Consider the following 25,477-nt stretch of genomic DNA (forward strand, 5'->3'; position numbering starts at 1 on the left):
TCATGCATCATTTTACTCTCCAAACATCTTAAATTGACCTCAGTTGAGGAATTTCTCACCAGCTCAAAGTTCAGTTAACAGAGCGATATAAATATAATGTTGTCATAATCTGTAGCCAATGCACGGTGCTGCCGAGTCAAACTGCTTCAGGAAGATGAAGCAGAAAACTGTTGTGCTTCATGTATTCACTTGCAAGATGAAGCAGTTTTTGGGAATCAGCTACATTTGATTTATTCAACAATTCAACTTACATCAGGTGTCATGTTTTTATTCACTGAGGAACAAGGCTAGACACTTTAACTCTACAGTGTCTTTTTCTTACTTTATACCTATTCAAGTATTTATTTATTCAAGTGTTCTTATCTTGGAAAATAGCCACACTTTTAAATCAGTCAACAACTTGGCCCGAGCTCCGAATATTACGTGACACTTTTTATTTGTTTCACCTGATCTGCTGGCATCCTTTAGCGATCACTTGTTTATTCCTCTACATTCAATATATGTTTAAGGAAACATTGCCAGGGATAATGACTAACACGTGAGTTTGTATCACTTCGTTGTTCTGTATTGTTTTTTCTCCTTAATGCTCCTTTTACTTTCCTTGTACGTGGCTGATTCACAGTGATCGTGATTCCTTGAACACATTCCCTGGCCTCTGATGTCAGCATATGTTTTGTGCTCATACATATTCATGTGCACTCGGCATCACCTTACTCCTGAGGATGTGTTTTTGGTTAGCTGACCCATAGCCTCGTGGATATTGTTTTACTCAGCCAGTGGCTCCATCAGATAAAATAAATAACATTTCATGATCATGGCAGACATCTTGTCTGCTGAGTCTAATGGGTTCTCCTGCCTTCTGTGCCTCTGTCGGAGGAGAGGTGACAGATTCTCTGCTTAAAGATCTCCGAGACTTCCTGCCAGATTGACTGAAATCTCTGCCGCAGTCTCAGCTCCACCTCAAACCCATTATAAATAGACCTCTGTCGTCCCAACACTCACCTCTGTCCTGCCCGGGGAAGAGGGGAGGAGAGAATCTGGACGACGTGATAATGGGGGGATGAGAAACTGAAAAATTCAAATGGGTGTGCAAGTGAAACAGAGCAAGAAAGAACAGAATGTGATTTGGCAGGAAGGAAGCAGCAAGCCCGAACAGTTCTCTTTTCTTCTCTGTGCTTCATAATCAGTCTGGTGTGTGGTTGTGCTGACGCTCAGGCCGAGCTCGGCGCTGCAGCAGCAGCTCGTCCTCTCAGTGCCACATGTGCCGACCTGTAACCCAGCCTCAGTGTGGGAGCCCACGTTTGTCTGAGCTCACCTTACCAGTTAGCTGTTAGATTAAGTTCATTTAAATGAATTTAATCTTCAGTCTAGTCTCATCTGCCTTAAAACTAGTGTTGGTATTTAAATTAGAAGAGAACTTTATTGATCCCTTTGGTAGAAACCTCAGGGAAATTGTTGATTTTGTAGTGCGGATGGACCATCACTGCCAGTTGTTTGGTTCTGTGCAACTTACTTTTCATACTAAAACAAATATGTTTGAAACTTTCACGCCTTATTTGGCAGCATTTTACCCAGTTTTATGTTGTCTCCTTGCCTTACAAAGAGGATAAAAGCTTTGTTGCAAAATGGCAGTCTTTACATTCAAACCAAAGCCCACTGTGTAGGACGGCCTTACAGACTCCTCTGTGGCTCCAACCTGTTCAGACCAAAACTTGACTGTTAAACCTGCTGAACAAAACAAAACTTTACATTTTTATTTTTAAGATTCGTTGTGTTTGGGTTGAACTGAAGTTTCAGTGATTAGAATGTCTCAGAAATCCTCTGAATTTCACATTTGTTCAGAAGACAGAGTTCCCATCATGAGCAGAAGAGAAGGTGCCTGAGACAACACTTTGAAATGAGTTCTGTGCTTCCACAAATCTTTGATCATTTCAAAGCTGTTTGTTTAATTTTAAAACGTAGTCAACAGTTGACTGGATAGCGGGCTGGTATCAGTGATGAGGATTTCAATTTTCAGCCAAAGTTTGTAGCTCACTCATGTTTGTGTGTGACAGACCAGCTCAGGTTTAGTTCAGAGTAGATTTAGCTTAGCTTCAGTTCAGTACAGGGTCTGTGAAGTGACTCTTTATGTCAGCGGGGCAGTAGCCTGATGTATTCAGATGTATATCTCCATACTTTTTACACCTTGGTATGCATTCCTTCCATGTCTGTAGGTGTAGTGGGCCTTTGGGCTGCACTGAAAAAACAATGAGCAGCACGCACTACTTTTGAATTATTTGTGGTTATTTTTAATTACTGGTTGGTGAAGGATCCAGTTGTATTCTGTCATATTATCAGGCCAGCATCCAAATCCAAAAGTATGTAGCAGAAAGTAGGGAGGAACCAATATGTGCAGTTGTTTGTTTTTGTTTTTAAAGAGCTGATACCAGTTATTTGCAAAGAGCCTGATACCCAGTATTTGAAATGAATATACATTTGTAGTAAAAACGAAAGTGGTGCTGACTAAATGTTGGACCAACTTCAACACAAAACTATTGAAATGACTTTATTTATGTTTTACATCTGCTTAGTTAAAAGATTCATCCCAAAAATACTCACACTCACAAACTAAACTGGTTCCTCTTCCCTGTGATACTGAGGCTGGTATGAATGAAATCAATGAATTAACCCAATGTTTGAATGTGTTTCTTGCCTAAGAGTTGCCACAGTGCAAGTTGTAAATACAAAGTTTTTTCAAATATATTTGTGATCAGACTAACCCTACCTATCAATATTAGTGGTCCAGTGTGAGTTTTAAATGCCAACGCTGATATTTAGAGAGCAGGGCGGCCATTGTCCAGTCTGCCACAACATTAAACCCCCATCAGCTGATGTGAAGAACTCATTATCTCATTGCAGTGCCACCTGTCAGTTGGTGGGATGAGTTAGGCAGCAAATGAACAGTTCTTGAAGTTTATGTGTTGGAAGAAGGAAAAGGGGACAGCAGGAGGGTCTGAGAGACATTGACAAGGACTAAGTAGTGATGGCTAGATGAGCAGATCAGAGCACCTCAGAAACAGCAGGTTACACAGTGGTTAGTACCTGAAGTGGTCCAAGGCAGGACAACCAGTGAACCGGTACCAGGTTCACGGGGGCCCAAAGCTTACTGATGTGTGTGTGAGAAGTGAAGCCTGGCTGTGGCGTTCTTATCCCACAGCAGAGCGACTGCAGCACAAATTGCTGAATATCTCAGTGCTGGCTGTGAAATAGCGATGAAAGCACCTCCAACGGGCCTGAGAACATCAGAACTGGACTATGGAGCGATGGAATAAGGGCCCTGTTCTGATGAATGTTGTTCAGTTCAGCAGCTTCTCTACATTCTTCTATTATGAGTCTTTAATATATTCAGTTACCATTGATATTGATATTCTTATTGAGGTCATAGTGGGGAGCTGCTGCATTCGAGTGTATCACATTGAAAAATGTCCCCACTACTTAACCCCCGTCATCTATGTTAATGGGAGGGTGGCGTGATCTCCCAACCTGATTGAATATAGCACAAAACGACCATTACCAGATTTTAACAAATAATCTTCCAGTTGTTCATCTGAGTCAGTCTAAATAGTTAGAATTTAGAACCAACATGTCTAAATGGTTCCTCGTTTTCCTGCGTTTAAAGCAGCGGATCGCCACAGCAGCTCTCATGCTGAGTCAGTCGAGTGCCGAGCTGCTGGCAGCGTATCATGAATTTCATGCTCGTTGTGCTTTCTCCTCTGTGTGCACAATTCATGGAAAAAATGCAAAATGAGCTACTTCAGTTTGACTGCTGCAAATGGATTCAGTCCTAAACGTGGCTGTGCTGAGCTGTAGGCGCTGTCTGTGTTAGAGACAAAATTAGCTTTTGTTAAATCCAGATGCTAATGAACAGATGTGGGGCTGGTCTGTCGTCTAATCTATAATTGTGGAAGTTTTATTGTAGTTGGACACAAAAATGTCAAGCACACGTTAATAGATGCTGTTTAGCGTAGTACAGTATTGAGTCCTACATATACGCAGTGTGTGCTTCAGCGCTGCATGCAGAACTCATTGTGCCATTTTATTTACACACCTTTGGATAGTTTCACTTCCAGGACTGCACTGTGTCATACCTGTTCTCCTGCATCCTTCCTCTGATCACTGACCCTCACAGACCCTCACAGACCCTCAGCCTTGTTGTTTCAATGCCTTGCTGTAGCCACCGCCGGCCTCAGGTCTGCAGTAATCACAGCAGAACAACAACACTGTGTGTCTGTGTTTCTCATCACACCAAGCTGAATTTGCATTCTGTTCGCTCTCTCTCTCTCTCTCTCTCTGTTGGTCCTTGTTGCCATGGTGGCACGTTGCTATGTTATCAAGTAGTTTTCTCTGATAGCCTCTAATACAGCTGCTTGCTGCTTTACTATTTTTTCATGTTGTGGAGAAGAAAGTTTTACTATTAATGGAACTTGTCTTCTGCGTTTACATACGTTTTCCCTCCTATGCTAATAAGAACTGCTGACATGCGTGACTTGTAAACAGCGTTGTTTCCTTATCGCTGCTGAATCAGACCTGTTGGAGAGGTAAATGTTTCTACCTCTGAGCTGGCCTCCCTGTTGATTCGTTTGTTGTTGCTTTTGCAGTTCCAATGACTGGTTTTACCCAGAGAGCCACCATCGACCCCGAACTCAACGAGATCCACGTCCTGTCAGGCCTCAGCAAAGACAAGGACAAACGCGAGGAGAACGTCCGCAACTCCTTCTGGATCTACGACATCGCCCGCAATAACTGGTAGGAGGCAGACTGAAGAATAGGCACACACTTTGTGCTGCTGCAGTGTTTCTCTGATCGTAACCACAACAACACTTACAGGAAGCACTTTCACTCACACCAGCTCTTTTGTAGCCAAGGTCTTCACCACAACAGATAGCAGAGAGTACAAGCATACAACACTCACATGCTCCTCACACTCAACATTTTTAAACAAATGTCAGATGGTCACATGTCAAAGCATTTCATGACCTCTCCACACACAGCTGGTAATCCCTCAGCCATCGACGAGGGAACTGCTTGTTCCCTGTGGGTGCGTGCACGCGTCATATTTAGATTGCTGTTTGTGAAAGAACAGGCTGTCGGGCTGCAGCCGTCACTGTTCCAGTACATTGATTTCAGTAACTGTTCTTGTACTCAGTGTCCAGTCAAATAAGTCTGTGAAACACTTAACAGCATTATGTGAACCTGTGCTTCTTATTTGTAAGGACCAACTTCAGTTTTAAACTGTGGAGTGACAACACTTCTGCTGGTCCTTACTCTCTAAGACCTCTTCAGAGGGCTGCTTGCAGGTTTAGACTTAGTTTTGTGATTCAGGTTTGCATCAGGTTTAGATCAGGGTGGTTGACAGGGCTAATGAATGCATTATGTCACTGATGGTCCTCACAAAGACAGAAGTACAAATGTGTGTGTTTATGTTTGGACACAAGTGTGTAACAAGCTGCATTTGTTGAACAGTTTTTCCTTGAGGGCAACAGGAAGTGTTTGATTTCTGGTTGTCACTTATGTAAATTTTGCTTCCTCCCTCTTTTCCTTGTCTGTGTGTGTGTGTGTGTGTCTGTTTGTGTGTGTGTGTGTGTGTGTCTGTGTGTGTGTGTGTTTGTGTGTGTTCCTGCTCAGGTCATGCGTGTATAAGAACGATCAGGCAGTGAAAGAAAACCCAAGCAAGGCTCTGCAGGAAGAGGAACCGTGTCCACGCTTTGCACACCAGCTGGTCTACGATGAGATGCACAAAGTAACATACACACATACACACACACACACACACACACACAGTGAACTGTGTCACGTAGTTTTCATGTCAATAACTAATATAATGATACTCCAGAAGACTCCAAATTGTATTCACACAGAATCGAGTCAGCATCGCCCCGTCTGAATTACCCACTCATCCTCTGTTCCATCGACACTTTGAATGAGGGTTGCCCCCTCATTACCTCCAAGTAAACGCCAAGTCATCTTAGAAAGAATCACAACGTAGTGGACACTTATCACTTTTTACAAAGCAAGAAGGGCAAAAGTAGCAAGTCAGATTGAGGAGAAGATGACAAGCGTGGCTATGACTCAGATTTTGTTGGAATTTAAAATTCTAACTTCAGGAAAAAAAACACACAAATTCAATTATTCATGCGTTACAGTATTCGTGGGAGCGCTGTGAGAGCACAATGTCCTTTTTGGCCAAATCAGAATTAACAACTTTGTTTCTCAAACAATACGATTTTTTTTAATTTCTCAAAGTTGTTTTTGAAAAAATAGGCCAAAAACGTCAGCAAGCATTATGTGGCTGCATTATTCACAATAAACCTGAAAGATTCTGTTGGGACTGACTACTGAATTTCACTTTGCTGCTCGTTTTTGGACAACAACATGTTGAGGTTAGTTGGTGATTGTAAATTGTCCGTAGGTGTGAATGTGGTTGTGCTTGGGTGAACCTGCCTTCACCCTGAGTCAGCTGGGATAGACTCCAGCCCCCCATGATCATAGTGAGGATTAAGCGGTGTATAGATAATGGGTGAACTTTGCTGCTCGTGGTTTCTAGCCTTTAGGCCTGTCCCTTAGCAGTCAGAAGCACCAGTCTAACATCTCTGGTAATGCTTATTTAACTTACGTACTCGTTCATACACGTGACAACATGCGCTGCGTTTGTGGTTAACTTCTGCAACCTGAGGCGGAGTGATGCTCTTCTCACCGGCCGAGCCTTTACCTTCCAGGAACACAGTGTTATGGGGAAACTGTGTGTCACATAGCCTGTGTGTCCGGTGGTGTGGAAAGTAAGCGACTGTAAAAAAACAACAAAAAAAAAACAAAGGGTACCATTACCAGCACATATATGCTCACAGGGCTGATTAGGTTCCTGTGGTCAGACATAAAGTGTGTAGATAGGCTGATGTTTTAGTGTAGCAGCGGTACAAATGTAAGGAAAGAATGAATGTTTGACTAACAAAAATTCCAATTCGTGGTCAGTCCTGTTATTTTTTTATTAACAACAATGATGTTTTCTTGGTTAAATAGTTCCAGTCATCTCCTCTTTGCCACACATCTGATTTCAAACTGTACAACAACCTTAACACCTCATGATGCTTTTTTTTGTTTGCTTAATGTTTAAAATGAGCTTTTAACTGGCGCCGCTATAGCTCACCTGGTAGAGCTGGCGTCCCATGTGCAGGACTGCGGTCCCGATGTGGAGGTCATGAGTTCAAATCCCGCTCATGACCCTTTCCCACATGTCCTCCCCCCATTCTTCTCCCCTACTTTCCTGCCTCTCTCTCACTGAACTATCAAATAAAGGCACAAAGGCCATAAAAATAACTTTTAAAAAAAAGCTTTTAACTGAAGACCTATAAGGTGAAAATTATCGAGGAAGTAAAAAGTCTCATAAATAGTAGCTTCATATGGTGATTATTATACCGGCTTTATTAAGGCAACAGGTAAACACAGAGGGAGCAGGAGAAATTAGAAACACTACCCTTGTTTCTGATATAATCCTGACCCAAATACAGGCCTGGCTGTCTTTGCTACTGAGGTCAGTACATTCAGGATATTTTCTTTCCTGCTTGCTTGCCTAGAGCTAGATCAGAAGATCAAAGAGATTCTTACGAGCTCAGCCAAGCATAATCACTTGACTCAGTTGTACGGTAAAAATAAATCTACCTGGGATCAACCAATTATCACATCCAGTTTTCAGCATTTTTCTGATTATTTGTATAGTTGTGGTTTTTAACAGATACATTGATGTATCGTACAGTATTCTAATGCAGCTGCTCTCCATCTGTCGTCACGAGTAATAGCCTAAAACTGAAGGATACATGCTGAAAACACACGTGTGTAACATACATTTAGAAAAGGCAATAGAACTACATTTCTGTTCTAAATTTATACATCAAGATTTTTTGTGTTTCTTGCAACACATTCTGTACAATCCTACAGAGGCAGAACAAAACAAAATGTTCTGCATGTTGTAGGAGATTTCTCCGTGTATTAAGGAAGAGTGGAAAAGAAGATTTCATCAGATTGGTTTGTTTCCTGTGTGTCTCCAGGTGCATTACCTATTTGGTGGAAACCCCGGCAAGTCTTGTTCTCCGAAGATGCGCCTGGATGACTTTTGGTCCCTCAAACTGTGTCGGCCCTCCAAGGAGTACCTGCTCCGCCACTGCAGATACCTCATCAGGAAATACAGGTCTGAAGCAGCAACCACCACCACCCTGCTCTCAGTGCTGCATCGGGGCTGGCTATTCTCCTTGTTGTCCAGTTCAAATTAAATTCATGGCCTTTTATACAGTTGTAATAGCACTTTTATAGCATTTTGATTTTGGTGTTTATGAAAATTTAGAAGATGCTTATTTTATTCATCAGTCAGATGAATACGAGTGCTGGTTCACGGTCTGTATCAGATGTGTCGAACAGTGGAAGCACCTGGTTTGCACCCAGAAAAACTAGATTGGGACATTTGTGTGTCTTCAGACGTCCTTCTAGTCCCAACTGGATCCATCCATCCATCCATCCATCCATCCATCATCTACACACCACTTAATCCTCACTAGGGGGGCTGGGGTCTATCCCAGCTGACTCAGGGTGAAGGCAGGTTCACCTGGACAGGTAATCAGTCTATCACAGGGCTACACTTAGAGACAGACAACCAAGCACACTCACATTCCCAACTGGATATCTTTATAAAATCAAAAATTTAGTTCAGTTGAAAGACCAGGAACCTGAGAATCATCAAGGTACTCCCCAACATGTCACCACATGTTGCTTTTCTGATGATCTTCTCATCTACCTCTATCTGTATTTTTATTTTTGTTTGGAAATTATCACTATTGTATTATTTATTTCTCAGGTTATAATTACAATTTGTTGCAACTGTTAACAAATTCTAAATGGGTAGTCAATGAGAGGAACTGGTAACAGATGAGCGCCGTAGAGTTATGTTGGAGTTGGACAAAATGGACCTTGGTGAAACGATGACTGTCTTTCCATAGACCTTAGTGTCCTGGTTATGATCAGGTTTTTGAAGTAGACCACTGTTTTATTCTTGCATGGAAACCTCGTGTTGATTTCTGCCAGGTACTTGCTCAGGGGAGGCTGTTGAAACACAGAACCACAAACTATCTGGAAGGCTTTCTCTTTTTTAGGACTTGTATGAAGCGGCTGAAAGTTTTGTCCATGACAGCGCAGCACATACACTTTTTGTGGCCGTGCTTCTTTGAACCCCAAACCAGCAGGCAGACGGGCAGTATTCCCAGGGCAGCTAGCGAACTGGAGATGGTGCTGGTGCTGTTGTTTCCTCTGGGCTCACCAACAATCTAACTGTGTCACACAGTCGGTCAGAGGCTGTTCTATCCGTACAGAGGCTTTCTCTCCGCTGGGTCACTCAGCCCCGTCGTGACGACTCTATCCCACCCGTCATGGCTGCAGGTCTTCATCCACTGCTCCCTACACTGGACAGGCAGCACCGGTTCAAGTGGAGGAAATGTTTAATACTTCTTGTCGCCCTCTTCTCCCATTGCTGGCAATAAGGTGGATAAGCCAAACTGCAATGTGATGCTGGCATTTAACAGCTCTAAGTCCCTATAAGCCAGAGTGGCCTCGTTTTTATTATCCCCATTCAGATTAATTTAAGGTTAGGCTAACAGTTACAGGAATGTCAGATTAAATTGCTGGCTTGTGTTGTAAACAGCACAAACAGCACACAGTACTCTGTAAACTGCTATTAGTGTTTATCGTGTACACAGGGATATGAACAACCAGATTTCTCTGCTCACTGTCTCCCAAATACGATCAGAGCTGAGCTGGAGCTCATAAAGAGGAAACTGTTGTGCATGTAAACACAGTCCATGAGATTTTTCACATTCCTTTTTTTCATGTGTTGCCACCAGATGTTGTTTCCTTTTGGTACATTTGTCAACAACAATGCCAACTGTTGAGGCATTGACCTTTTAAAGATGGAAAGTAACATCTTAGGGGAAAGTAATTCAACATGAAAAACCTTTGACTTGCTGATGGAAAGTCATGGAGAGTCTGTGGAATCTTCCATCCGGCTCATTGTTTCCTGCCTGTGGAGCTGTGGGCATGACATTGCCTCGCTTTTGTTGCCATCTAGTGGTTGATAGCTGTAACTGCAGCCCCTCTGTTTGTTTACCATTGCTGTGTCTTGGCCAGGTTCGAGGAGAAAGCCCAGTCAGAGCCACTGAGTGCGCTGAAGTACCTGCAGAACGACCTGTCCCTCACTGTGGACCACACAGACCCTGATGAGACCAAAGAGGTACCGCGTTAGCCTTCATTGTCTGCATGTGTTTACACAATTAGTTTCAGTTTTCAGTATTTAAGAAAAATGTCAACATTAAATAAACCTGATGCTGACGGAGGAAAGACAAAACTAGAGAGAAGCAGGAGGAGAATCAGAAGTGACGTGAGCTCTGAATGAGTCGGAAAAGGCTGCTGTGAATGTCGAACACGTCTCGCTTTGTGAATAATACAAGAAGTCCCATTACGTTACTGTAATTTGTAACCTCCATCTGTCCAGACAGATCAGTGATTAGAAGGTGTATACTGCCCTCATCTGTATTCAGAGGGGCGCAGCAGCTACTGCAGCAGCAGCAGCAGCAGCCGTGGCTTCGTCTGCTCAGGCCGTTTGTTTGTTCAGTGCTGTTGAAGTGACTCAGGCGTTTGTGCTGTGCTACAGTTCCAGCTCCTGCCGTCGGCGCTCTTCAAGTCCAGCTCTGACTTCATCCCTCTGGGTAAGAACCTGATCACTGTTCATAAAAGCACAATTGTTGGAATAATTCTGTCTTATGATCCATTGATCTTTGTGAACAGTCTGTGAGAATGCTGTGAATGTGGATTGCATCTGTTGAACCTTGTGAGTGTGAGAAAAGGAAGAAGTGTTTTTAGCTCAAAAAACAATGAGAACTGTGCGTATTTTCACAAAGATCATTGAATCATTCTAACAACGATTCATGTCCACGTAGGAACATCACTTCAGCTGGACTCGGTTCGCCTGCATGTTTGAATGTTAGGTTTTTATCTGTCCAGAATGCTCTAGCAGCTGTTGTCCGACAGCGTTTTCCTCAGTTTGGAACAAAGTTTAAATACAAAATTGGACTTAACAAAATCAAATAATGCTTAGGATTGAAGCTGGAGAGCAACGTGCCAGTCAAACTCTTCACTTAATGTTTGTTATAGAAGCTTCACTTTAGGGCTCAACTCTGCAATATGACAAAAAAAACCGTCATTACCAAGGAAAGACTGAGCTTGAAAATGTCAGCGAAACATACTTTAAATATCTCTTTGTTTAGAGAATCACCCCTGTGAGTGCTGTGCTGTGTTTTGCTTTTGCTTTAGCCAAATAAAACACTGATTGAGATTAAGAAGGGACATCTGGTTTAGGAGCAGTATAAACAGCTAACCCTCAGTACAATCGACTGTGTTGACCTGTCAGAGTAATCACAACATCCAGCTGGTGGTGAGTTGTTCCTCCTGATGAATTCATGTGGAGGCAGCGTTATTATTGTTGGTCTCTTCTGTATTCTGGTCTAATGTGATCTGTAAGGACGCACCATGTCTTAGCATATATAAATATTAGCGCAATCTATGATGGAAATAGTAATTATGAAGCACAATTAAGTCAAACTGGGGGTTCGTTAAAGCCAGCAGGTGTCCACCTACCAAGACACAGCAGCACCACTGGGTCATCACACTAACTTGAACGTAGGACCGTTTTGAATCCGTTTGACAGCTTCTATTTTGAAGTATAATTCTCCAAATTAATCACTTATTTTGGAAATATTTTCTTTACTGCTGTTTCTTTTGAACATTTCACAAACAAAAAAACCAGAAGCAGGATTGTCAAAGAAGATATGTTCACCTCCCTTAATAGGAAGTGTTGAAGAAATGATTTGAATAACATAATTTATTTTGACGAACAGGAAGAAAGCTTTCCAAAAGGTTGATTGTGTCCAGATGTGTGCACACAGAGCGCTGCCAAGATCCCTCTCTGCTCTACTGTATCCACTGTCTGTCACACAGACGGGCTACCCTGGGCGCTCACAGGGTTTAGGTGCTGTCTGGGTTCTCAGGGTGGGGATGGTGGTTGGGTACAAGAAGCTTAAAGTCATTTGAAGTTTGTTTGACTTGTATTCTTACCGTATTTGTGAAAGACAGCTGGTAACACTTATTGCTGCTAGACTCAAAAGTCTCTTCATTTGATGAGAAGCTGTGTTAGCAGCAGAGCCTCGGTCCTTAGAGAGGTGGCCATGTAGATAACTTGTGTGTGGTACAGGTCCAGTGGGTCCTTGTTGTTGTGTTATGTTCCTGTGAAGTTTCCCCACGAGATCAGCTCCTCTCCTCCTACCATGCTGTCATTGTGTCTTTGGGTTGTTAGAGTGCATTGTGGGTAAGTTACTGGAAATGCATTGTGTCATATTTCTTAGTGTTGATGCTTCGTCCAGACTAAAACTATGTTCTGTGATGAAGCCGTGACACAAAACCTTCTCACTGAAATGGTTGTAATCTGTAATAAACGATGTACTTCAGAGACGGGGGAGCCACTACGAGGGGCTTTCTGGGCCTCGCTGGTCCTCTGTATGTGCCCTGTAGGAGGGCAGCTGCCTGTTCTGGCATGGTTTTAGTTTGGATGAAGGTATTTGCAGAATGAAGCTGAAGCGGAGCTGTAGTCTGTGATTGTGAAACACGTGTGCAGGCTGCAGCAGCCACTACATGTGCTCTGTTCTGTACTAGATTATTTCTGGATCAACAATCATGCTCACCGCTCCGTTCTGCCTCTTCTTCAGGTTTCTCAGACGTGGACCAGACGTACGCTCAGCGGACGCAGCTCTTCGACACGCTCGTCAACTTCTTCCCGGACAGCATGACGCCACCTAAGGGCAACCTGGTGGACCTCATCACCCTCTAGCCCCGCCCGCCTCGTGACACTTCACCAACTGGACTGACTGAACGCCTGCCTGATGCGGAGACGAGAGACCAGTTATTTTTCTATTCCTGAACCCTGCTGGTGGGATTACACTTAATCCAGCTCCACCACACTGACCTGCTGCTGTCACGGGCTGCGTTGCCATGACGACGAGGGTTGTAAACACACACACACTACACTGTGCTAGTTGGATATGAGCGCAATTCCACGACAGCCTGAGGTGTGTGCGCTTTTCCTTTTGTTTTCGCCGAGCACGCACAGCCCTGCTTGAGTTTTTTTTTTATCTGCACTTAATTTTTTTTTTCTTCTCAGAAAGTTGAAGCCAAAAAAAGAGGATTTGCACATTTGTTTGCAATCTTTTTTCATTGATTCTTCCTGGTTTTTTTTTTTTTTGGAAACTCTGGATTTGTACATTCAAACTTCCACTCGCTGACCACAGGCGTCGATCCACATTTGGAGCAAAACAGATGAGAGTGACGTCTGTTTGGGCCGGCTGTTGCAAAAGTTCAATTCACATCCATTTATTTATTTGAAGACGGGGCGGTGTCAGCAGCACACAAGCTCCCGTGTCCTTTTGCTATTCTTTCCAACATTTCTCCTGAACTTTAGGATATTTCTGGCTATATTTCAGCTTTCTCTTCGATGATTTGGTTAGCTTGCTTTTCTGTAACACACACCCCTATTTATGATCGTGACAGCCACGCAGATGCAAAAAAAAAAAAAAAAAGTGAACAATTTTAATAGTGTTGTAGGAACAGAAGAGGAATGATTCTATGCGATAAAGTTTAATATATATTAAAGTATACATTTATATTGGTTTTGATTGTTATCCCTGTAAAACTGGCTGATACAAGTTCTTTCCTCAGTAATTACTGGACTGTAATTTAATTCTAAGTGGTTTCATGGTGTACAGAATATGTAAATATACTTTAGGAGTTTTTCAGAGTTTCCTGGATTGGACAGTTCCTGTGATGGATCGCGTTCTTTCTCCACGTACAGAAGCTTTCCGGCTCTACGTTTAACACTCGTCATTACTTGTGGAAAAGAATCTCAAATAGTTGCTGTGGGTGTGTGGATGAAGTGCTGCTGCCAGTTATTACGTTTGATCATTAATAGAGTGGGAGAAGTCTGTTTGAGCTGAGAGGACGTTCCTTTGGTGTGACGAGGTCGTGGGTGAAATGTTTTTTCCTCCTTAAAATCCCATACGTTCACCTGGTAACTGTTAGCATTGTCATTGCTGATCATTTTTTAAATAATCGATTGGGTTTTTTTGGTCTTTAACATGTTAGAAAAATGGCAAAAAAAAAACCAACAGCAAACAACCATCACAGTTTATCAGAGCCCATGAAACTAAAAAAAAAAGCAAATTTGTAGCATTTTTGCCTAAAAACTACTCAAACACCTGATTGATTTTCTCAACAGTTGCTAATTAATCTGGTGTCAACAGGCTGAATTCCTCTGGGATCTAGTCAGAACACCCGCTGCTGTATTTGTGCCACATTCACACAGATATGGAACGTGATAGAACCAAAGTTCTCACTGAGTCGATGTTGTTTTTTTTGATCACACAAATGATGCTGTCTCTGTGATCTTGAGCTAAGCCTCGCTCTTTAGCTAACTCTTTCCACTGAGTTTGTTATTGGGTGTGGCCATGACTTGGTAGTAGAGCGGGTTGTCCACTAAACCTGAGGTTGGTAGTTCGATCCCGGGCCCCTCCATGTGTCAGAGTGTCCTTGGGCAAGATGCTGTTTGTCAGTTTCTGTGATTTAAGACTTTCACGGCTGCCTGCTAAATCTTCACACAAACAACTAGAACTGATCAGTGTCCATGCTCGTGGGCTTCTTCTCTCTGAGAGACACTACAGAGGAAACTCAGAGACACTAAGGGGGCATCTGTGGTCATCATTCTAAAGCTTATTTAATATTTCTTATTTCCCAAAGTGAGAAACTGATGATTTTTAGTTCAGCTAAAGCCCTCTAGTGAGATGTCACGTACTCGATGTGAGTTCACCGAAAAGGAAGAACCACCTGTGGGGTAGCAACTTTAAATCAAGTTTTAAATTGATGAGATAACAGGAAAATAGTGAAGCAGCTCAGAAACAGCTGTGGAGGAGTGAAGTGCTGGCAGAGTGTCGGGGTCGTACTCGGACACGCTTCCGAACGGCGGCAGGGGTTCGGCTGCAGGACTGCTTCCCCGCTCACCGCCCAGGTGTGAGCTTTTTAGTCAACACGTTTACCTCTGCTGTCACCAAATCATGTTGGGCGACTTGGGATTCATGTCCACTGGTGCTTACTGCTCACCGAACGTCCCACCATGTCAGTTTTCCTGTTCGTTGTCTTCCATGACTCTCAGACACAAACTGATTGTCCTTCATGGGGAACGTGATCACTAACATCTCACTGGAGTGTTTCGAGGTCGGGTGCAGCCACAACACTTGATTGTCTCTTCCAGTGTGTAGAACACCTGTGACGCATCAGAACACTACATGACTTGTCACCGTTGGCACATCTGCTGCGACTGTTAGCCAGACTTTGTAGATAATCTGTGTGTGTTGTACAGGATCAACATTTTTCTATCTATGAGCTGGAGGAACATTGAAAACAGACGGAGAAGATCAGCAGGGCAGTTTGAGCAACGACGTGGTCTGTGAGTTGTGTAACTAAAAACCGTGTCAGGTTCAACTATTTCCTCAAACCCTGTGTTTGAGTCACAGACTTTAAGATCCTACATGAACTAGTTATTGTATTTACGTCTCTCTTTAGCGTTGTATAGACAGTTATTAACAATTAATGCACTTATTCTGAAATTAAAGGACCATTCTGGGGTTTTTGCAAGTTTAAACTCTAAAAGTAAACCTTGTGTAACGTTAAGCCGTGTTTCCACCAAGAAGCCCCGGGAAGTTTTAGCTGTAGGACTAATTCTGGAGACTGTCCATGACACTTAAGTCAGTACTTTGTTATCCACATGTTTACCTTGGTATAGATACCTGGGACAATTGGGCGTGTTCGTCAGCTGAAGCATCGAAAACAGTCGGCTGTTTTACTACCTCATTTCTGAGCAACAATATGAAATGATGACAAACTTAACAAGGTTAAGGCATAAACGCTGAGAAAAGCCTGGATTTTGACATCAATCCATCTACCATAGGATTACTTCTGTCGCTCCAAACACAATCGCATAAACCTGTTTGGAGTTGCAGGTTGTTAAAATGGCTGCTGTAAAACACGGAGAAAATGCTGGACTGTTCCACCTGTAACAGTTCCTTCACCTCGAAAAAGAAAGCACCCGTGAGCAGGAAGTTTAGTTAAAATAGTCTCCCTGGAACTTCTGTTAGTTCCTGCAGTGGAAACACGGCTTTAGCTGAACCGCGGCCATGACGAGAAAGGATATGATGTTTTCACATCATAGTGGAGTCAGATCAAGTCATCTGTTTTTCTGAAATATATATTTGTGTTTGTCTTTGAAAACCCCAGAGGGTCTTTTACCAACTGCTAAAAAAATAAATGACATATCTCATTGCTTTTTTTGTAAAACACAAAAAATATGAACATGAAAATATAGAAATATGAACGGCGCAAATCGAGGAAAGATAAACTCCAAAATGCAATGTAACCATAGCTCCTAGAGAGGAAGATTATCTGTTACACAGCAGTGTCTCTCCAGTCCTAACTAATGCTAACATTAGCCACCCTAAGTTACTGTTCATGCCAGACCAAGTAAGGCTTCAATAGCAAAACTACTGAGTGTACTGCACTGAGCAAGGGCTGTCTTCTTGCTCAAGAATTGAAGTTTTTGTTTGTATGAGTTAATATGTGTTGTTTCTTTGTTCAAAACGTACTCGTTCGAATGACCACTGACTGTTGATTTTTCAGTGTGTGCTGCTTTGCAGACAGCTGTGTGCTTATTTCAGTATGTTGTGAAAATCAGCTGGCAGAGACTTGAAGCGGTGCTGTCACTTGTGTGAAATCAGAACATGGTTGTGTCTTCAGTGTGATGGGTTATCTGGGCTTTTACTTTCTTGCTGAGAGTTAGCTGAAAAGTTTGATACCACACTTGTATAGGTACCCTCCCTATGATGCTACGTCCCAGCAGGTTGCGAGCGTAGCTTAGCATAAAGACTGAACTGCTAGCCTGGCTTTTTCCAGAGGTAATGAAGTCCACCTAGCAGCATTTGTAAAGCTCACTGTTAACCCAGTTGAGTGTACTGGCTGAGGACTCTCCTGCCACCCTGTTTGGAGGCGCTGGGCTAAGCTAAGCTAAGCTAACCACCTACCAGTAGTGTCATATTTAGCATACAGATATAAGAGTGGTCTCATGTAAATCTCTGCATGAAGAGAGTATGAATGCTGTTAAGCTACAAAGTATGTGACTTGTAGCAAACGGGCTGACGTGTCCAGAACCAGAACAAAGCAGCGGCTTTGGTCCTTCAGGTGTCTGACATGAGCTCCTCTTCTCCTACAAACCCTGCTTGAAGGCACGTGATGTGCAATCTGTGTCTGATAAATTCAGCCCCACTTCCTCATGTACTTGATCCTGTATTTAAATGAATACTGAGCACATGTAACCTGTGACAGAATGCTCTGTTGTAACATATGTACGCCCTCCCTCCCTCAGAAGGCTGTTCACCGAGTGGGGCTGCTCTGCTCTCACTTCCCATCATCGATGTAAATACGATTGTTGCTGCATTTCCCTGATTAGCAAACTCCATCACTCTGCATTTACATTTATTATTACTAATGTTTTTGACAGTTTAGCATGAGCAGGAACCAACACAAGCTGCTTAGACATTTAGTTCCCTAAATTCACCAGACGAGGAGAGTGCAGGCTCGACCAGTTTAAGCCAGTACGTGGTCATTTGGTGTGTTAATGTTTGTTCTGGTGGAAGAGGACGATGGCATGTGTGTGTTCATGTATGTTTTGCCTCTGTTGCTCTGGTACAGACCGAATAGAATCAAGTATGTGATTATTAAAAAAAAACAAATCACTAGATAAAAAGAAAAGCAACATGAGGGATTATTAATGGCATTTTGGTGATATTTAGGGCTTACCACACTTGCCGTAGCATTTCTGTTTGTGCCAGAAGAAAGCTGTGTTTAAGAAGACGAATTGAAAGCACCTTTGTAAAAAATAAAAATAAAAAAAGAATGAAAAAAAAGAATAATAATAAAAAAAAAAGCACACAATGCCAAATACTACTTTTCTTTTTGCTATTTTAGGGTAAATATCCTCCACACATCAACATTCGCTGTGTGGAAAGTTGTTTCTTATTTTCCTCTTTGTTTTCTCTTAAGCCCTGGCTGGGACTCAGGAGTTTAAAGGCTGGTACTCTCAGATCAGTGAGCACTACTCTGTGGATACAGTGAATGTGTAGAGAGCCTTGTAGTATTGCATTGTATGTAATGTATATAATGAATAAAGATTGTATTTTGTTCAAGTTTTCTTAACTGCTGTCTCTGCGGTGCTTCTGCCCCCTGGTGGCCGAGTGCAGCTACTACTGACGTGAGCACAAGAACAAAATGGAAAAAAAAAAACTTTCCTTTATTTGCAAATCTGAACAGATACAACAACACGACGGCCGCAGCCGTCCACAATTTACAGCTTCCAGTGTGTCAGACCCCTGTTGTTCGCCTTCAGCGGCAAACAAACCATAAATACATAAAATACTGGTAACGTACTTTGGTGAAAAATGGCACAACTATAATATATATGTATAACTATAAAGGTGAAACAGTAGACGCACACAAACACACAATAACAAACAGGTTGAAGTGGAGTGCCCGGTGTGATGGATTCACTTGTATATAGGTGGAAGTAAATATATATTAACTTCTTAATTGGTTTAAATGGAGGAAAATTATTAGACTGAACAGAAAAAAAAATGTTCAGATTCTGCTGTGAAAGTTTGATTTTCCAGCATCTTGAAATGTCAGATGACTTGACCCATCCAGCGTCAGACACAAAAAAAAACACAGAACTATGTACAATAAACAGTAAAGTGGGCACGAGTCCAGTGTTGAGCTGACTGAGGACCGGGCTGCTAACGGTGGACAACAGATATAACGTCTCCATCGGTTTTGCACTTTGACACAAATGTCAATCATAAATTGTCTGTGAGAGTGTAAAAGGTTTGTTGTTCCAGGATACAGAAAATGATTTCGCAATAGTTAAAGGATCATTTGGGGTGATTCCAGCTGGGGTTGTATTTTAGTAGTGTTGCTGTCTCTCCCATCAGCAGTGGTTCTGTTGTGCAGTCCAACAGCACAGAGGGAAGAACTGACAGCCAGAAAGATATTAAACAAAACCAAGGTTTTGTTCTACAGCAAGACTTCTGCTGATCTACTGCTGCCACTGTGGCCAAAAGTGGTGCGTACAAGATGCTGAACCGTTAAATATTACAACTAAAAGCTCCCCTGCAGCCCAAAACCATTTTCCTCAAAGACCTCCATCATGAACAGGACATGTAAAGCTGTGAACAAATTTTTATGAATCCATTTCGTTTGGTTTTAAAACCTCTGCTGTACTTGGAAAAGTCTGCTGCTGTATTTTCATGACGTCATCACAATGTGAAGCCGATGGTCTCAATAAGAGGCCACGAGCAGGGTCAACACTAATGCACATGTGCACGATGCAGATACGAACTGGAAAGCTTGAAAATATTTGGCTTATGCAGCAGTAAACAACTGTCATTTCAGTAGGGGCCAGCTTACAGCTCCACAGATGTAACGTAGCGCCAGTGGTGGAGGCATCTTTACCTACGCAGTGCTCATTAACTGGCACTGGTAAAAGGGTCTCTGGTTCAACTCTGACCTCTTGGCCACAGTTGCACAATGGGAGACTGTAATCAATATTTCAGCTGCATTATGTTCCAGGTGTAGCCCAGTGAAGCAGTTTACCATACAGTCATGTCACCCTTGGGTTTGTGGACTCCTGTTTTGAAGTCTCAGGTTTTGGAATTTGGCTGTTGCCATCTTGTTTTTTGGAAACAAGAAGTTAATGAGCAAGGGGTGGATCTGACTGAGGCTCGCTCGAGAACGCACCCAGCTTTATCGTCTATTGTACTCTAAATGGGACGATAATTTACTAAACGAACAGGAGACTTTGAAGTAGTAACTGAGACCATGAGCTCATTAGGAAGTTGTTTGCTGAGGAAACAAACTGAGTGAGAAGTCGACTTGCTTTCTTTCACACAATTAGACCTGTTTTTGCAACCGGAGGAGTCGCCCCCTGCTGGCTCTTAGAAAGAATGCATGTTTAAGACATTTCCATGCTGCAGAGGATACGTCCATCTTTTACATACAGTTTATGATTACAGCCCATCTGATCATCTGTTGACTCAAGCTTCTTGCTCTTTCTGTTCGACTTTGTTTTAAGTGATCATCTCTACACCTTAATCCTCACTAGGATCTTGGGGGGCTGGAGTCTATCCCAGCTGACTCAGGGTGAAGGCAGGTTCACCTGGACAGGTAACCAGTCTATCACAGGGCCACACTTAGAGACAGACAACCAAGCACACTCACATTCACACCTACGGACAATTTAGAATCACCAATTAACCTCAACATGTTTCTGGACTGTGGGAGGAAGCCGGAGAACCCGGAGAGAACCCACGCTGCACGGGGAGAACATGGAGACTCCACACAGAAAGATCCCGGGTGTCCTCACCGGGATGCAAACCAGCGACCTTCCAGCTGCGAGGCGACGGTGCTAACCACTGAGCCACCTTGCAGCTCTAATGACAGCCAAAACCACAAAATCAAACTCAAGCTGTACTCAGCCCCAATCACCCTTTAACCGTCAAAATCAGTAATTAAATGATAGATGCTTCTTTTTTCAGAATGCTGAGTGATTTCCTCCATGTATGGAACGCCAAAAGGCTCGAAGCAAAGACTTTTTTTCAAATGATAGACAAAAGATGGAGCCTTTTCTCCACAATCACGTGAGAACAGCTTTAAGAGATAAAGAGGAACAAACACAAAGAAGGCTGGTGAGATGTCCCCTCTGGCTTTCCATACACTGAGAGTCAATGTGTGGCCTTTTGGAATAAAAACCCTCGTCTGTCTTATTACTGTTGACCTATCTGTCATAAGCAGCATCTCCATGGGTATGTCCTCGATTTCAATTGGGTTACTTGTACCAGTGTGGGATTTATTTTACTTTTAGTGGCAGCGTCCTCAGAGCTGAACCACACTAGTGGAATATCACCAGGATGCTTTAAAGCATCCTGAGGTCTTCTGTCTACGTTAGTAACTCTAGCACTGCTGAGGCAGCTGACGTTTACGTTCCTCTGTTCCTCTAGGCACAAGAGTGATCAGTTTGCAGCATCGCCTGGCTTCCTGATCATGTTTTAATGATATAAAAATACTCTATTTACATGGTGCCAGTGCAGGAAAAGAAAAGGCACAGTCCTCTTAGTGTTTGGGGCACTTTCTGAGTTTACATAAATGTAATAAATGATATTAAAAAATTGGAATTGTGCTCTGCAGGAAGTCACACATATCAAATATTTGTATAAAAACTACAGTATAAACACAACAGTGATGGTGTGGTGGTTTTTCTAAGCAGGCCACTGTGTCACATTTTATTGCCGTATACAGCAGAAATACATCCAACAGAGCAGGCCAGAGACACGAGTGCTCTATAGGATGTACTTCTATGTGAGACAGTCATGCGTGGCTACAGGGACGTGCTCCCAGGGTCCAGAGTGTAAGGCATTGGTTTTGGTGTGGCCGGTCCTGTCACCCTCCTCTTCTTCTTCTCTGTCCCTGCTGGTCTCTACAGGTGGGTGTCCTCCTCGTCGGGGATGTCCTCCTTCAGCAGGTTGTCGATGGGGACGATCCAGCTGTCGTTGAACTCTCCATTCAGCGCCATCTTCTTCTCCTGCATCTCCGGCTGCACCTCCATCACCTCCAGTGTGGGGTTGTCATGGTAGCCGTTCTCCACCGTGTGCAGCTCCTCCGTCAGGTGTTGCTACGGAGATCAACAAATCATTTGTAGTGTGTTTTCTGGAGTGACGAAACTCAATCAAATTAGATTTTAGAGAGAGACAAAGTTGTCATCTCCTTCTAAAAGTTCCTGTTTTGGTCTCTGTTACTTTCAAACTTTCAAATGACCTCTTAGCTGTGAATAGAATGAATGGAAGCAATGCAACTTTGATTTAAATTAGTCTTGTTTTATTCTGATCATTAATTATGAAGCTTTTATTGTTGAGCTATTAAACAGTTCATCCTTTACATTCCCTAAAGAATGTGATTCCAACCATAAACTGTATCCACTAAACAAAAAGCACAGCTCAGACTGATGGGAGCAGAATCAGTTTGCAGGTTTTTGCTGATAAAACAGCAGCCGCACACGTAGTAAGCAACCAAGCCCATTCTTTGTCAGGCTAGCAGTGCTGTCTAGACAACTGTTCAGCAATAGAAGTTCGCACGATGGTGTTTAACCTCCATCTTCTATTCTAAAAGTCAGATTTATGCTTTTGCCTTTCATACACTGTGCCAGCAGTGACTGCAGTTTTTGCTTTGAAAGAACTTCTGCCGACTGCAAGCAAATAACAAGAACTGTATTTGGCAACAGGCAGTCAGCTGTGCATGGCATCAGGTTTGTGCCGTCTGTTTTCCAGAGTCTCTGCAGAGTCACTAAGTTCAATTTAATTAAAAACTTTTTTAATAATACAGATCGAACACCTGTTTCACCGCCGTACTAAGTATGGAAATAGGGATAAAATAAACTGTTGCATGAGATCAAACCTCGAGGTGTGAATGACAAAAAGAAAATCTAAAAAACTTTTGCTGGTGGTAGCTACAAAATGCAGAGTCTCATCATACAGGACAGTCAACAGCGCTTGTGCATATATAGGCAACTAAAAAACATGAAACCTTTCTATGGATGGCCTCAAAACAATAACACATTTATTTATTTATTTATTTATATGTATTTTGTTTTTATTATTTTACCAACACAGAGGAAACCACAATCAGGTTTTAGCCACCCCTAAAAGAAGATCCCCAGCACCTAAATGATATGAACTGAGGTTCCATTCCAAATAACTTCTACACTACCTGGTTCTCGTTGTACGGCCTGCGCTGGTGGTGGGAGACGCAGACGACCAGGATGACGATCATGATGAGCAGACCTCCACAAGAGGCCAGGATGACGATCAGGGTTTTGCTATCTGACGGTTTCTTCACGTGCAAAAGACAAGAAGAAAATTACTCACACAATAACGGCACTGAGGGGTTTGCTGAGCTGAAGCACAAACATCCACGTAAGGATCCTCACCTTGGTGATTTCTTCATAATACTGGGCTGCCAGGCTGGACGGCACTGTACGACAAATTACAACTCAGTTGTTTGCAAAACCAAAACACAATGTAATCTAACCTGATAAATGTGAGTTTTCAGACGGGAGGCTGCTGCTGTACCTTTGCCATTTATCTCCACAGAGTCAAAGTGTACTTTGCCGTTGTGGTGTCTCAACGTCAGCGTGCAGGTTCCATTTTCCCAGTTTGGCATCAGTCGCTTGCAAACCTCCTCCAGATCCTTTTCTTCCTTATTCTGAGGTCAAAGAACACATCTGTAAATATCTTCACACATAATGAAGTGAACAACGTGGAGTTAACTGGACTCTGCCGTGCTGTTAAAAGGGACAACAGGAAGGTTAGAGGTGGCAACTGAGGTCATTTCTTCCTGTGCTGTGATGTGTGGATTATTTCTGGTGTACTGTGGAAGGGCACAGCTGTAGGGGGAGTATATGAGAGGTGTGGGAACGAAGGAAGCTAGTGAAAGGCAGGAAGGGTTCCCACTAAGACACTTTTTCCACCCTGCGACTGGAATCCTTTACTTTTTTTTTTATTTTGATGGCAGGCTTCAGCGCTTCCTGTCCTGCTGCTTGAAACACAGCGTCTGGACACTCAGAGATCCACCCAGAGCCTCGAGCGGCGGTGGGAAACATCATTTTGATTTTGTTGATATATATATAAGCTTATACACTAATATAAACAACTGATCATTAATCCAAACCTGTTGTCAGGGTTGAAAGGCAAGACTTATATCAACTTGTTAGAAAGAGATATAAAAGGGACCTTTGATATTTTTGTCATCTTTCTGCACAATGTCACACAAATATTCCATCCAGACAATAAGACTGTGCCATGTCTTCCTTTTTTCTTTCTTTTTTTAAACTTCAGGAGGTCACAGAGGACAAAATAGAAAGACAGACGTGTAGTGTTCATACTTTTTGAAGCTTTTAATGTCAAAGCAGAATGGAGTGAAATGGGTGTGGGCTTACCTCGTTCCAGCTGAGTCTATACTGCAGAAAAAAAACAATAGGTGTCAGTCAAAGGCATGATAGTGTTTTCTTTTTATTGTTACAGTAAAAGCATGTGGCCATACTGGCTATATCTGCTCCCCTTTGTTACTTACAACAAATATCCTTAGCTGAGGCAGGGTGGTGGTGGTTGGAGGCGTGGTGGTGGTGGGAGGGCTGGGGGTGGTGGTGGTAGCGGTGGGTTGCACAGGGCTGGTAGCAGCTTTGGCAGCAATGGTCGTCAGTGCAGCAGCTATTGTCGAGGTCCAGCTGGAGGGGCTGCTGGCTGTCCCTGGGTTCACAGCCGACTGTGTGGGCGTCGGAGATGCCAGACCAGGACCTCCGATTGGTGCTTCAGTGGTAGCTACAGTCAGGAACAACATGACAAATGCAAACCAATCAGTGACAGTGCATCACATCTTAAGGAGTTTGTAAGGTGGTTGCAGCGTACCTAAAATGTTTGCAAATGCTGGAATGCAACTATGTAATACAAAACTATCACAGGGACACTGACTTATTAAAGCAAAATAAAGGAATGTTCCACCAAACTTCTGTCCACTGAGACGCTGACCTATCTGTGCACTGAAACAGACTCTGAACTTTCAACTGAACTGTATTTTAAAGCCTCTCTTAAAGTGTCCACTTTGTACTTTTAGATCACAGAAGACACATCATGAGGGAAATCAGTGGTCAACACCTTTGCAGATTATTTCCACCTCAAGGAACCAATCCAGTGTTAACTTGCAGGGCGGAGCTCTGTATCAGTAGTCTTCTTCATAATCAGTTTACAACTTGCCATCGTGTAGTGTAGAATAGCTTTACAGAGTGTGACTATAGCTGTAAGGTGAGCAGGTGTGCTCGAGCTGCCATGAGGGTGGAGGGACTGCAGCAGGGACTGCGTCGATCTGCACATTCCAGAAAAAACGGAGTAGAGCTAGATGTACGCCGTTTCAAAGCAGGACTGTGTCATTTTAATGGAGATGTAACTTTGACACACAGAGATGAGATTTTAGGATTTTAATCAACATCCAGAGAGGGTCTCAATGGGAGATTTAGTTGCCCCACCAGAACCTGGTTTTGTCCATCTTCAGAAAACTCACAAACACTTTCAAATTCCCCAAGTGAAGGATTCCCATCATCTGTCAAGCCGTGACATTCACCTACAAATGTCTGAGGCTTCTGGGTAGTTCTGTTCATTAA

General features: G+C 42.9%; 2 protein-coding genes across 4 annotated transcripts in view; one reads left to right on the plus strand and one right to left on the minus strand.

Annotated features, from left to right (window-relative positions):
• mkln1 (muskelin 1, intracellular mediator containing kelch motifs) overlaps window positions 1-18,417 on the plus strand; it is a 49,747-nt gene extending 31,330 nt beyond the window's left edge. For all 3 annotated transcript variants that reach the window (XM_008289902.1, XM_008289903.1, XM_008289900.1), the window contains exons 13-18: window positions 4,638-4,785; window positions 5,665-5,779; window positions 8,082-8,221; window positions 10,204-10,306; window positions 10,727-10,781; window positions 12,834-18,417. In XM_008289902.1, coding sequence (XP_008288124.1) covers window positions 4,638-4,785; window positions 5,665-5,779; window positions 8,082-8,221; window positions 10,204-10,306; window positions 10,727-10,781; window positions 12,834-12,955 — 683 coding nt within the window. In that variant the 3' untranslated portion in view covers window positions 12,956-18,417. The remainder of the gene's footprint in view (window positions 1-4,637; window positions 4,786-5,664; window positions 5,780-8,081; window positions 8,222-10,203; window positions 10,307-10,726; window positions 10,782-12,833) is intronic.
• A 2,970-nt stretch (window positions 18,418-21,387) lies between these two features.
• Window positions 21,388-25,477, minus strand: part of podxl (podocalyxin-like) — a 22,713-nt gene continuing 18,623 nt past the window's right edge. The window contains exons 3-8 of the mRNA XM_008289904.1: window positions 24,394-24,641; window positions 24,260-24,280; window positions 23,394-23,526; window positions 23,252-23,295; window positions 23,032-23,154; window positions 21,388-21,940 (exon numbers count right to left, since the gene is read on the minus strand). Of these exons, the coding sequence (XP_008288126.1) occupies window positions 21,746-21,940; window positions 23,032-23,154; window positions 23,252-23,295; window positions 23,394-23,526; window positions 24,260-24,280; window positions 24,394-24,641 (764 nt within the window). The 3' untranslated portion in view covers window positions 21,388-21,745. The remainder of the gene's footprint in view (window positions 21,941-23,031; window positions 23,155-23,251; window positions 23,296-23,393; window positions 23,527-24,259; window positions 24,281-24,393; window positions 24,642-25,477) is intronic.

This window comes from Stegastes partitus, unplaced genomic scaffold (genome assembly GCF_000690725.1).
Source record: "Stegastes partitus isolate 25-593 unplaced genomic scaffold, Stegastes_partitus-1.0.2 Scaffold644, whole genome shotgun sequence".
NCBI classification, from domain to species: Eukaryota; Metazoa; Chordata; class Actinopteri; family Pomacentridae; genus Stegastes; species Stegastes partitus.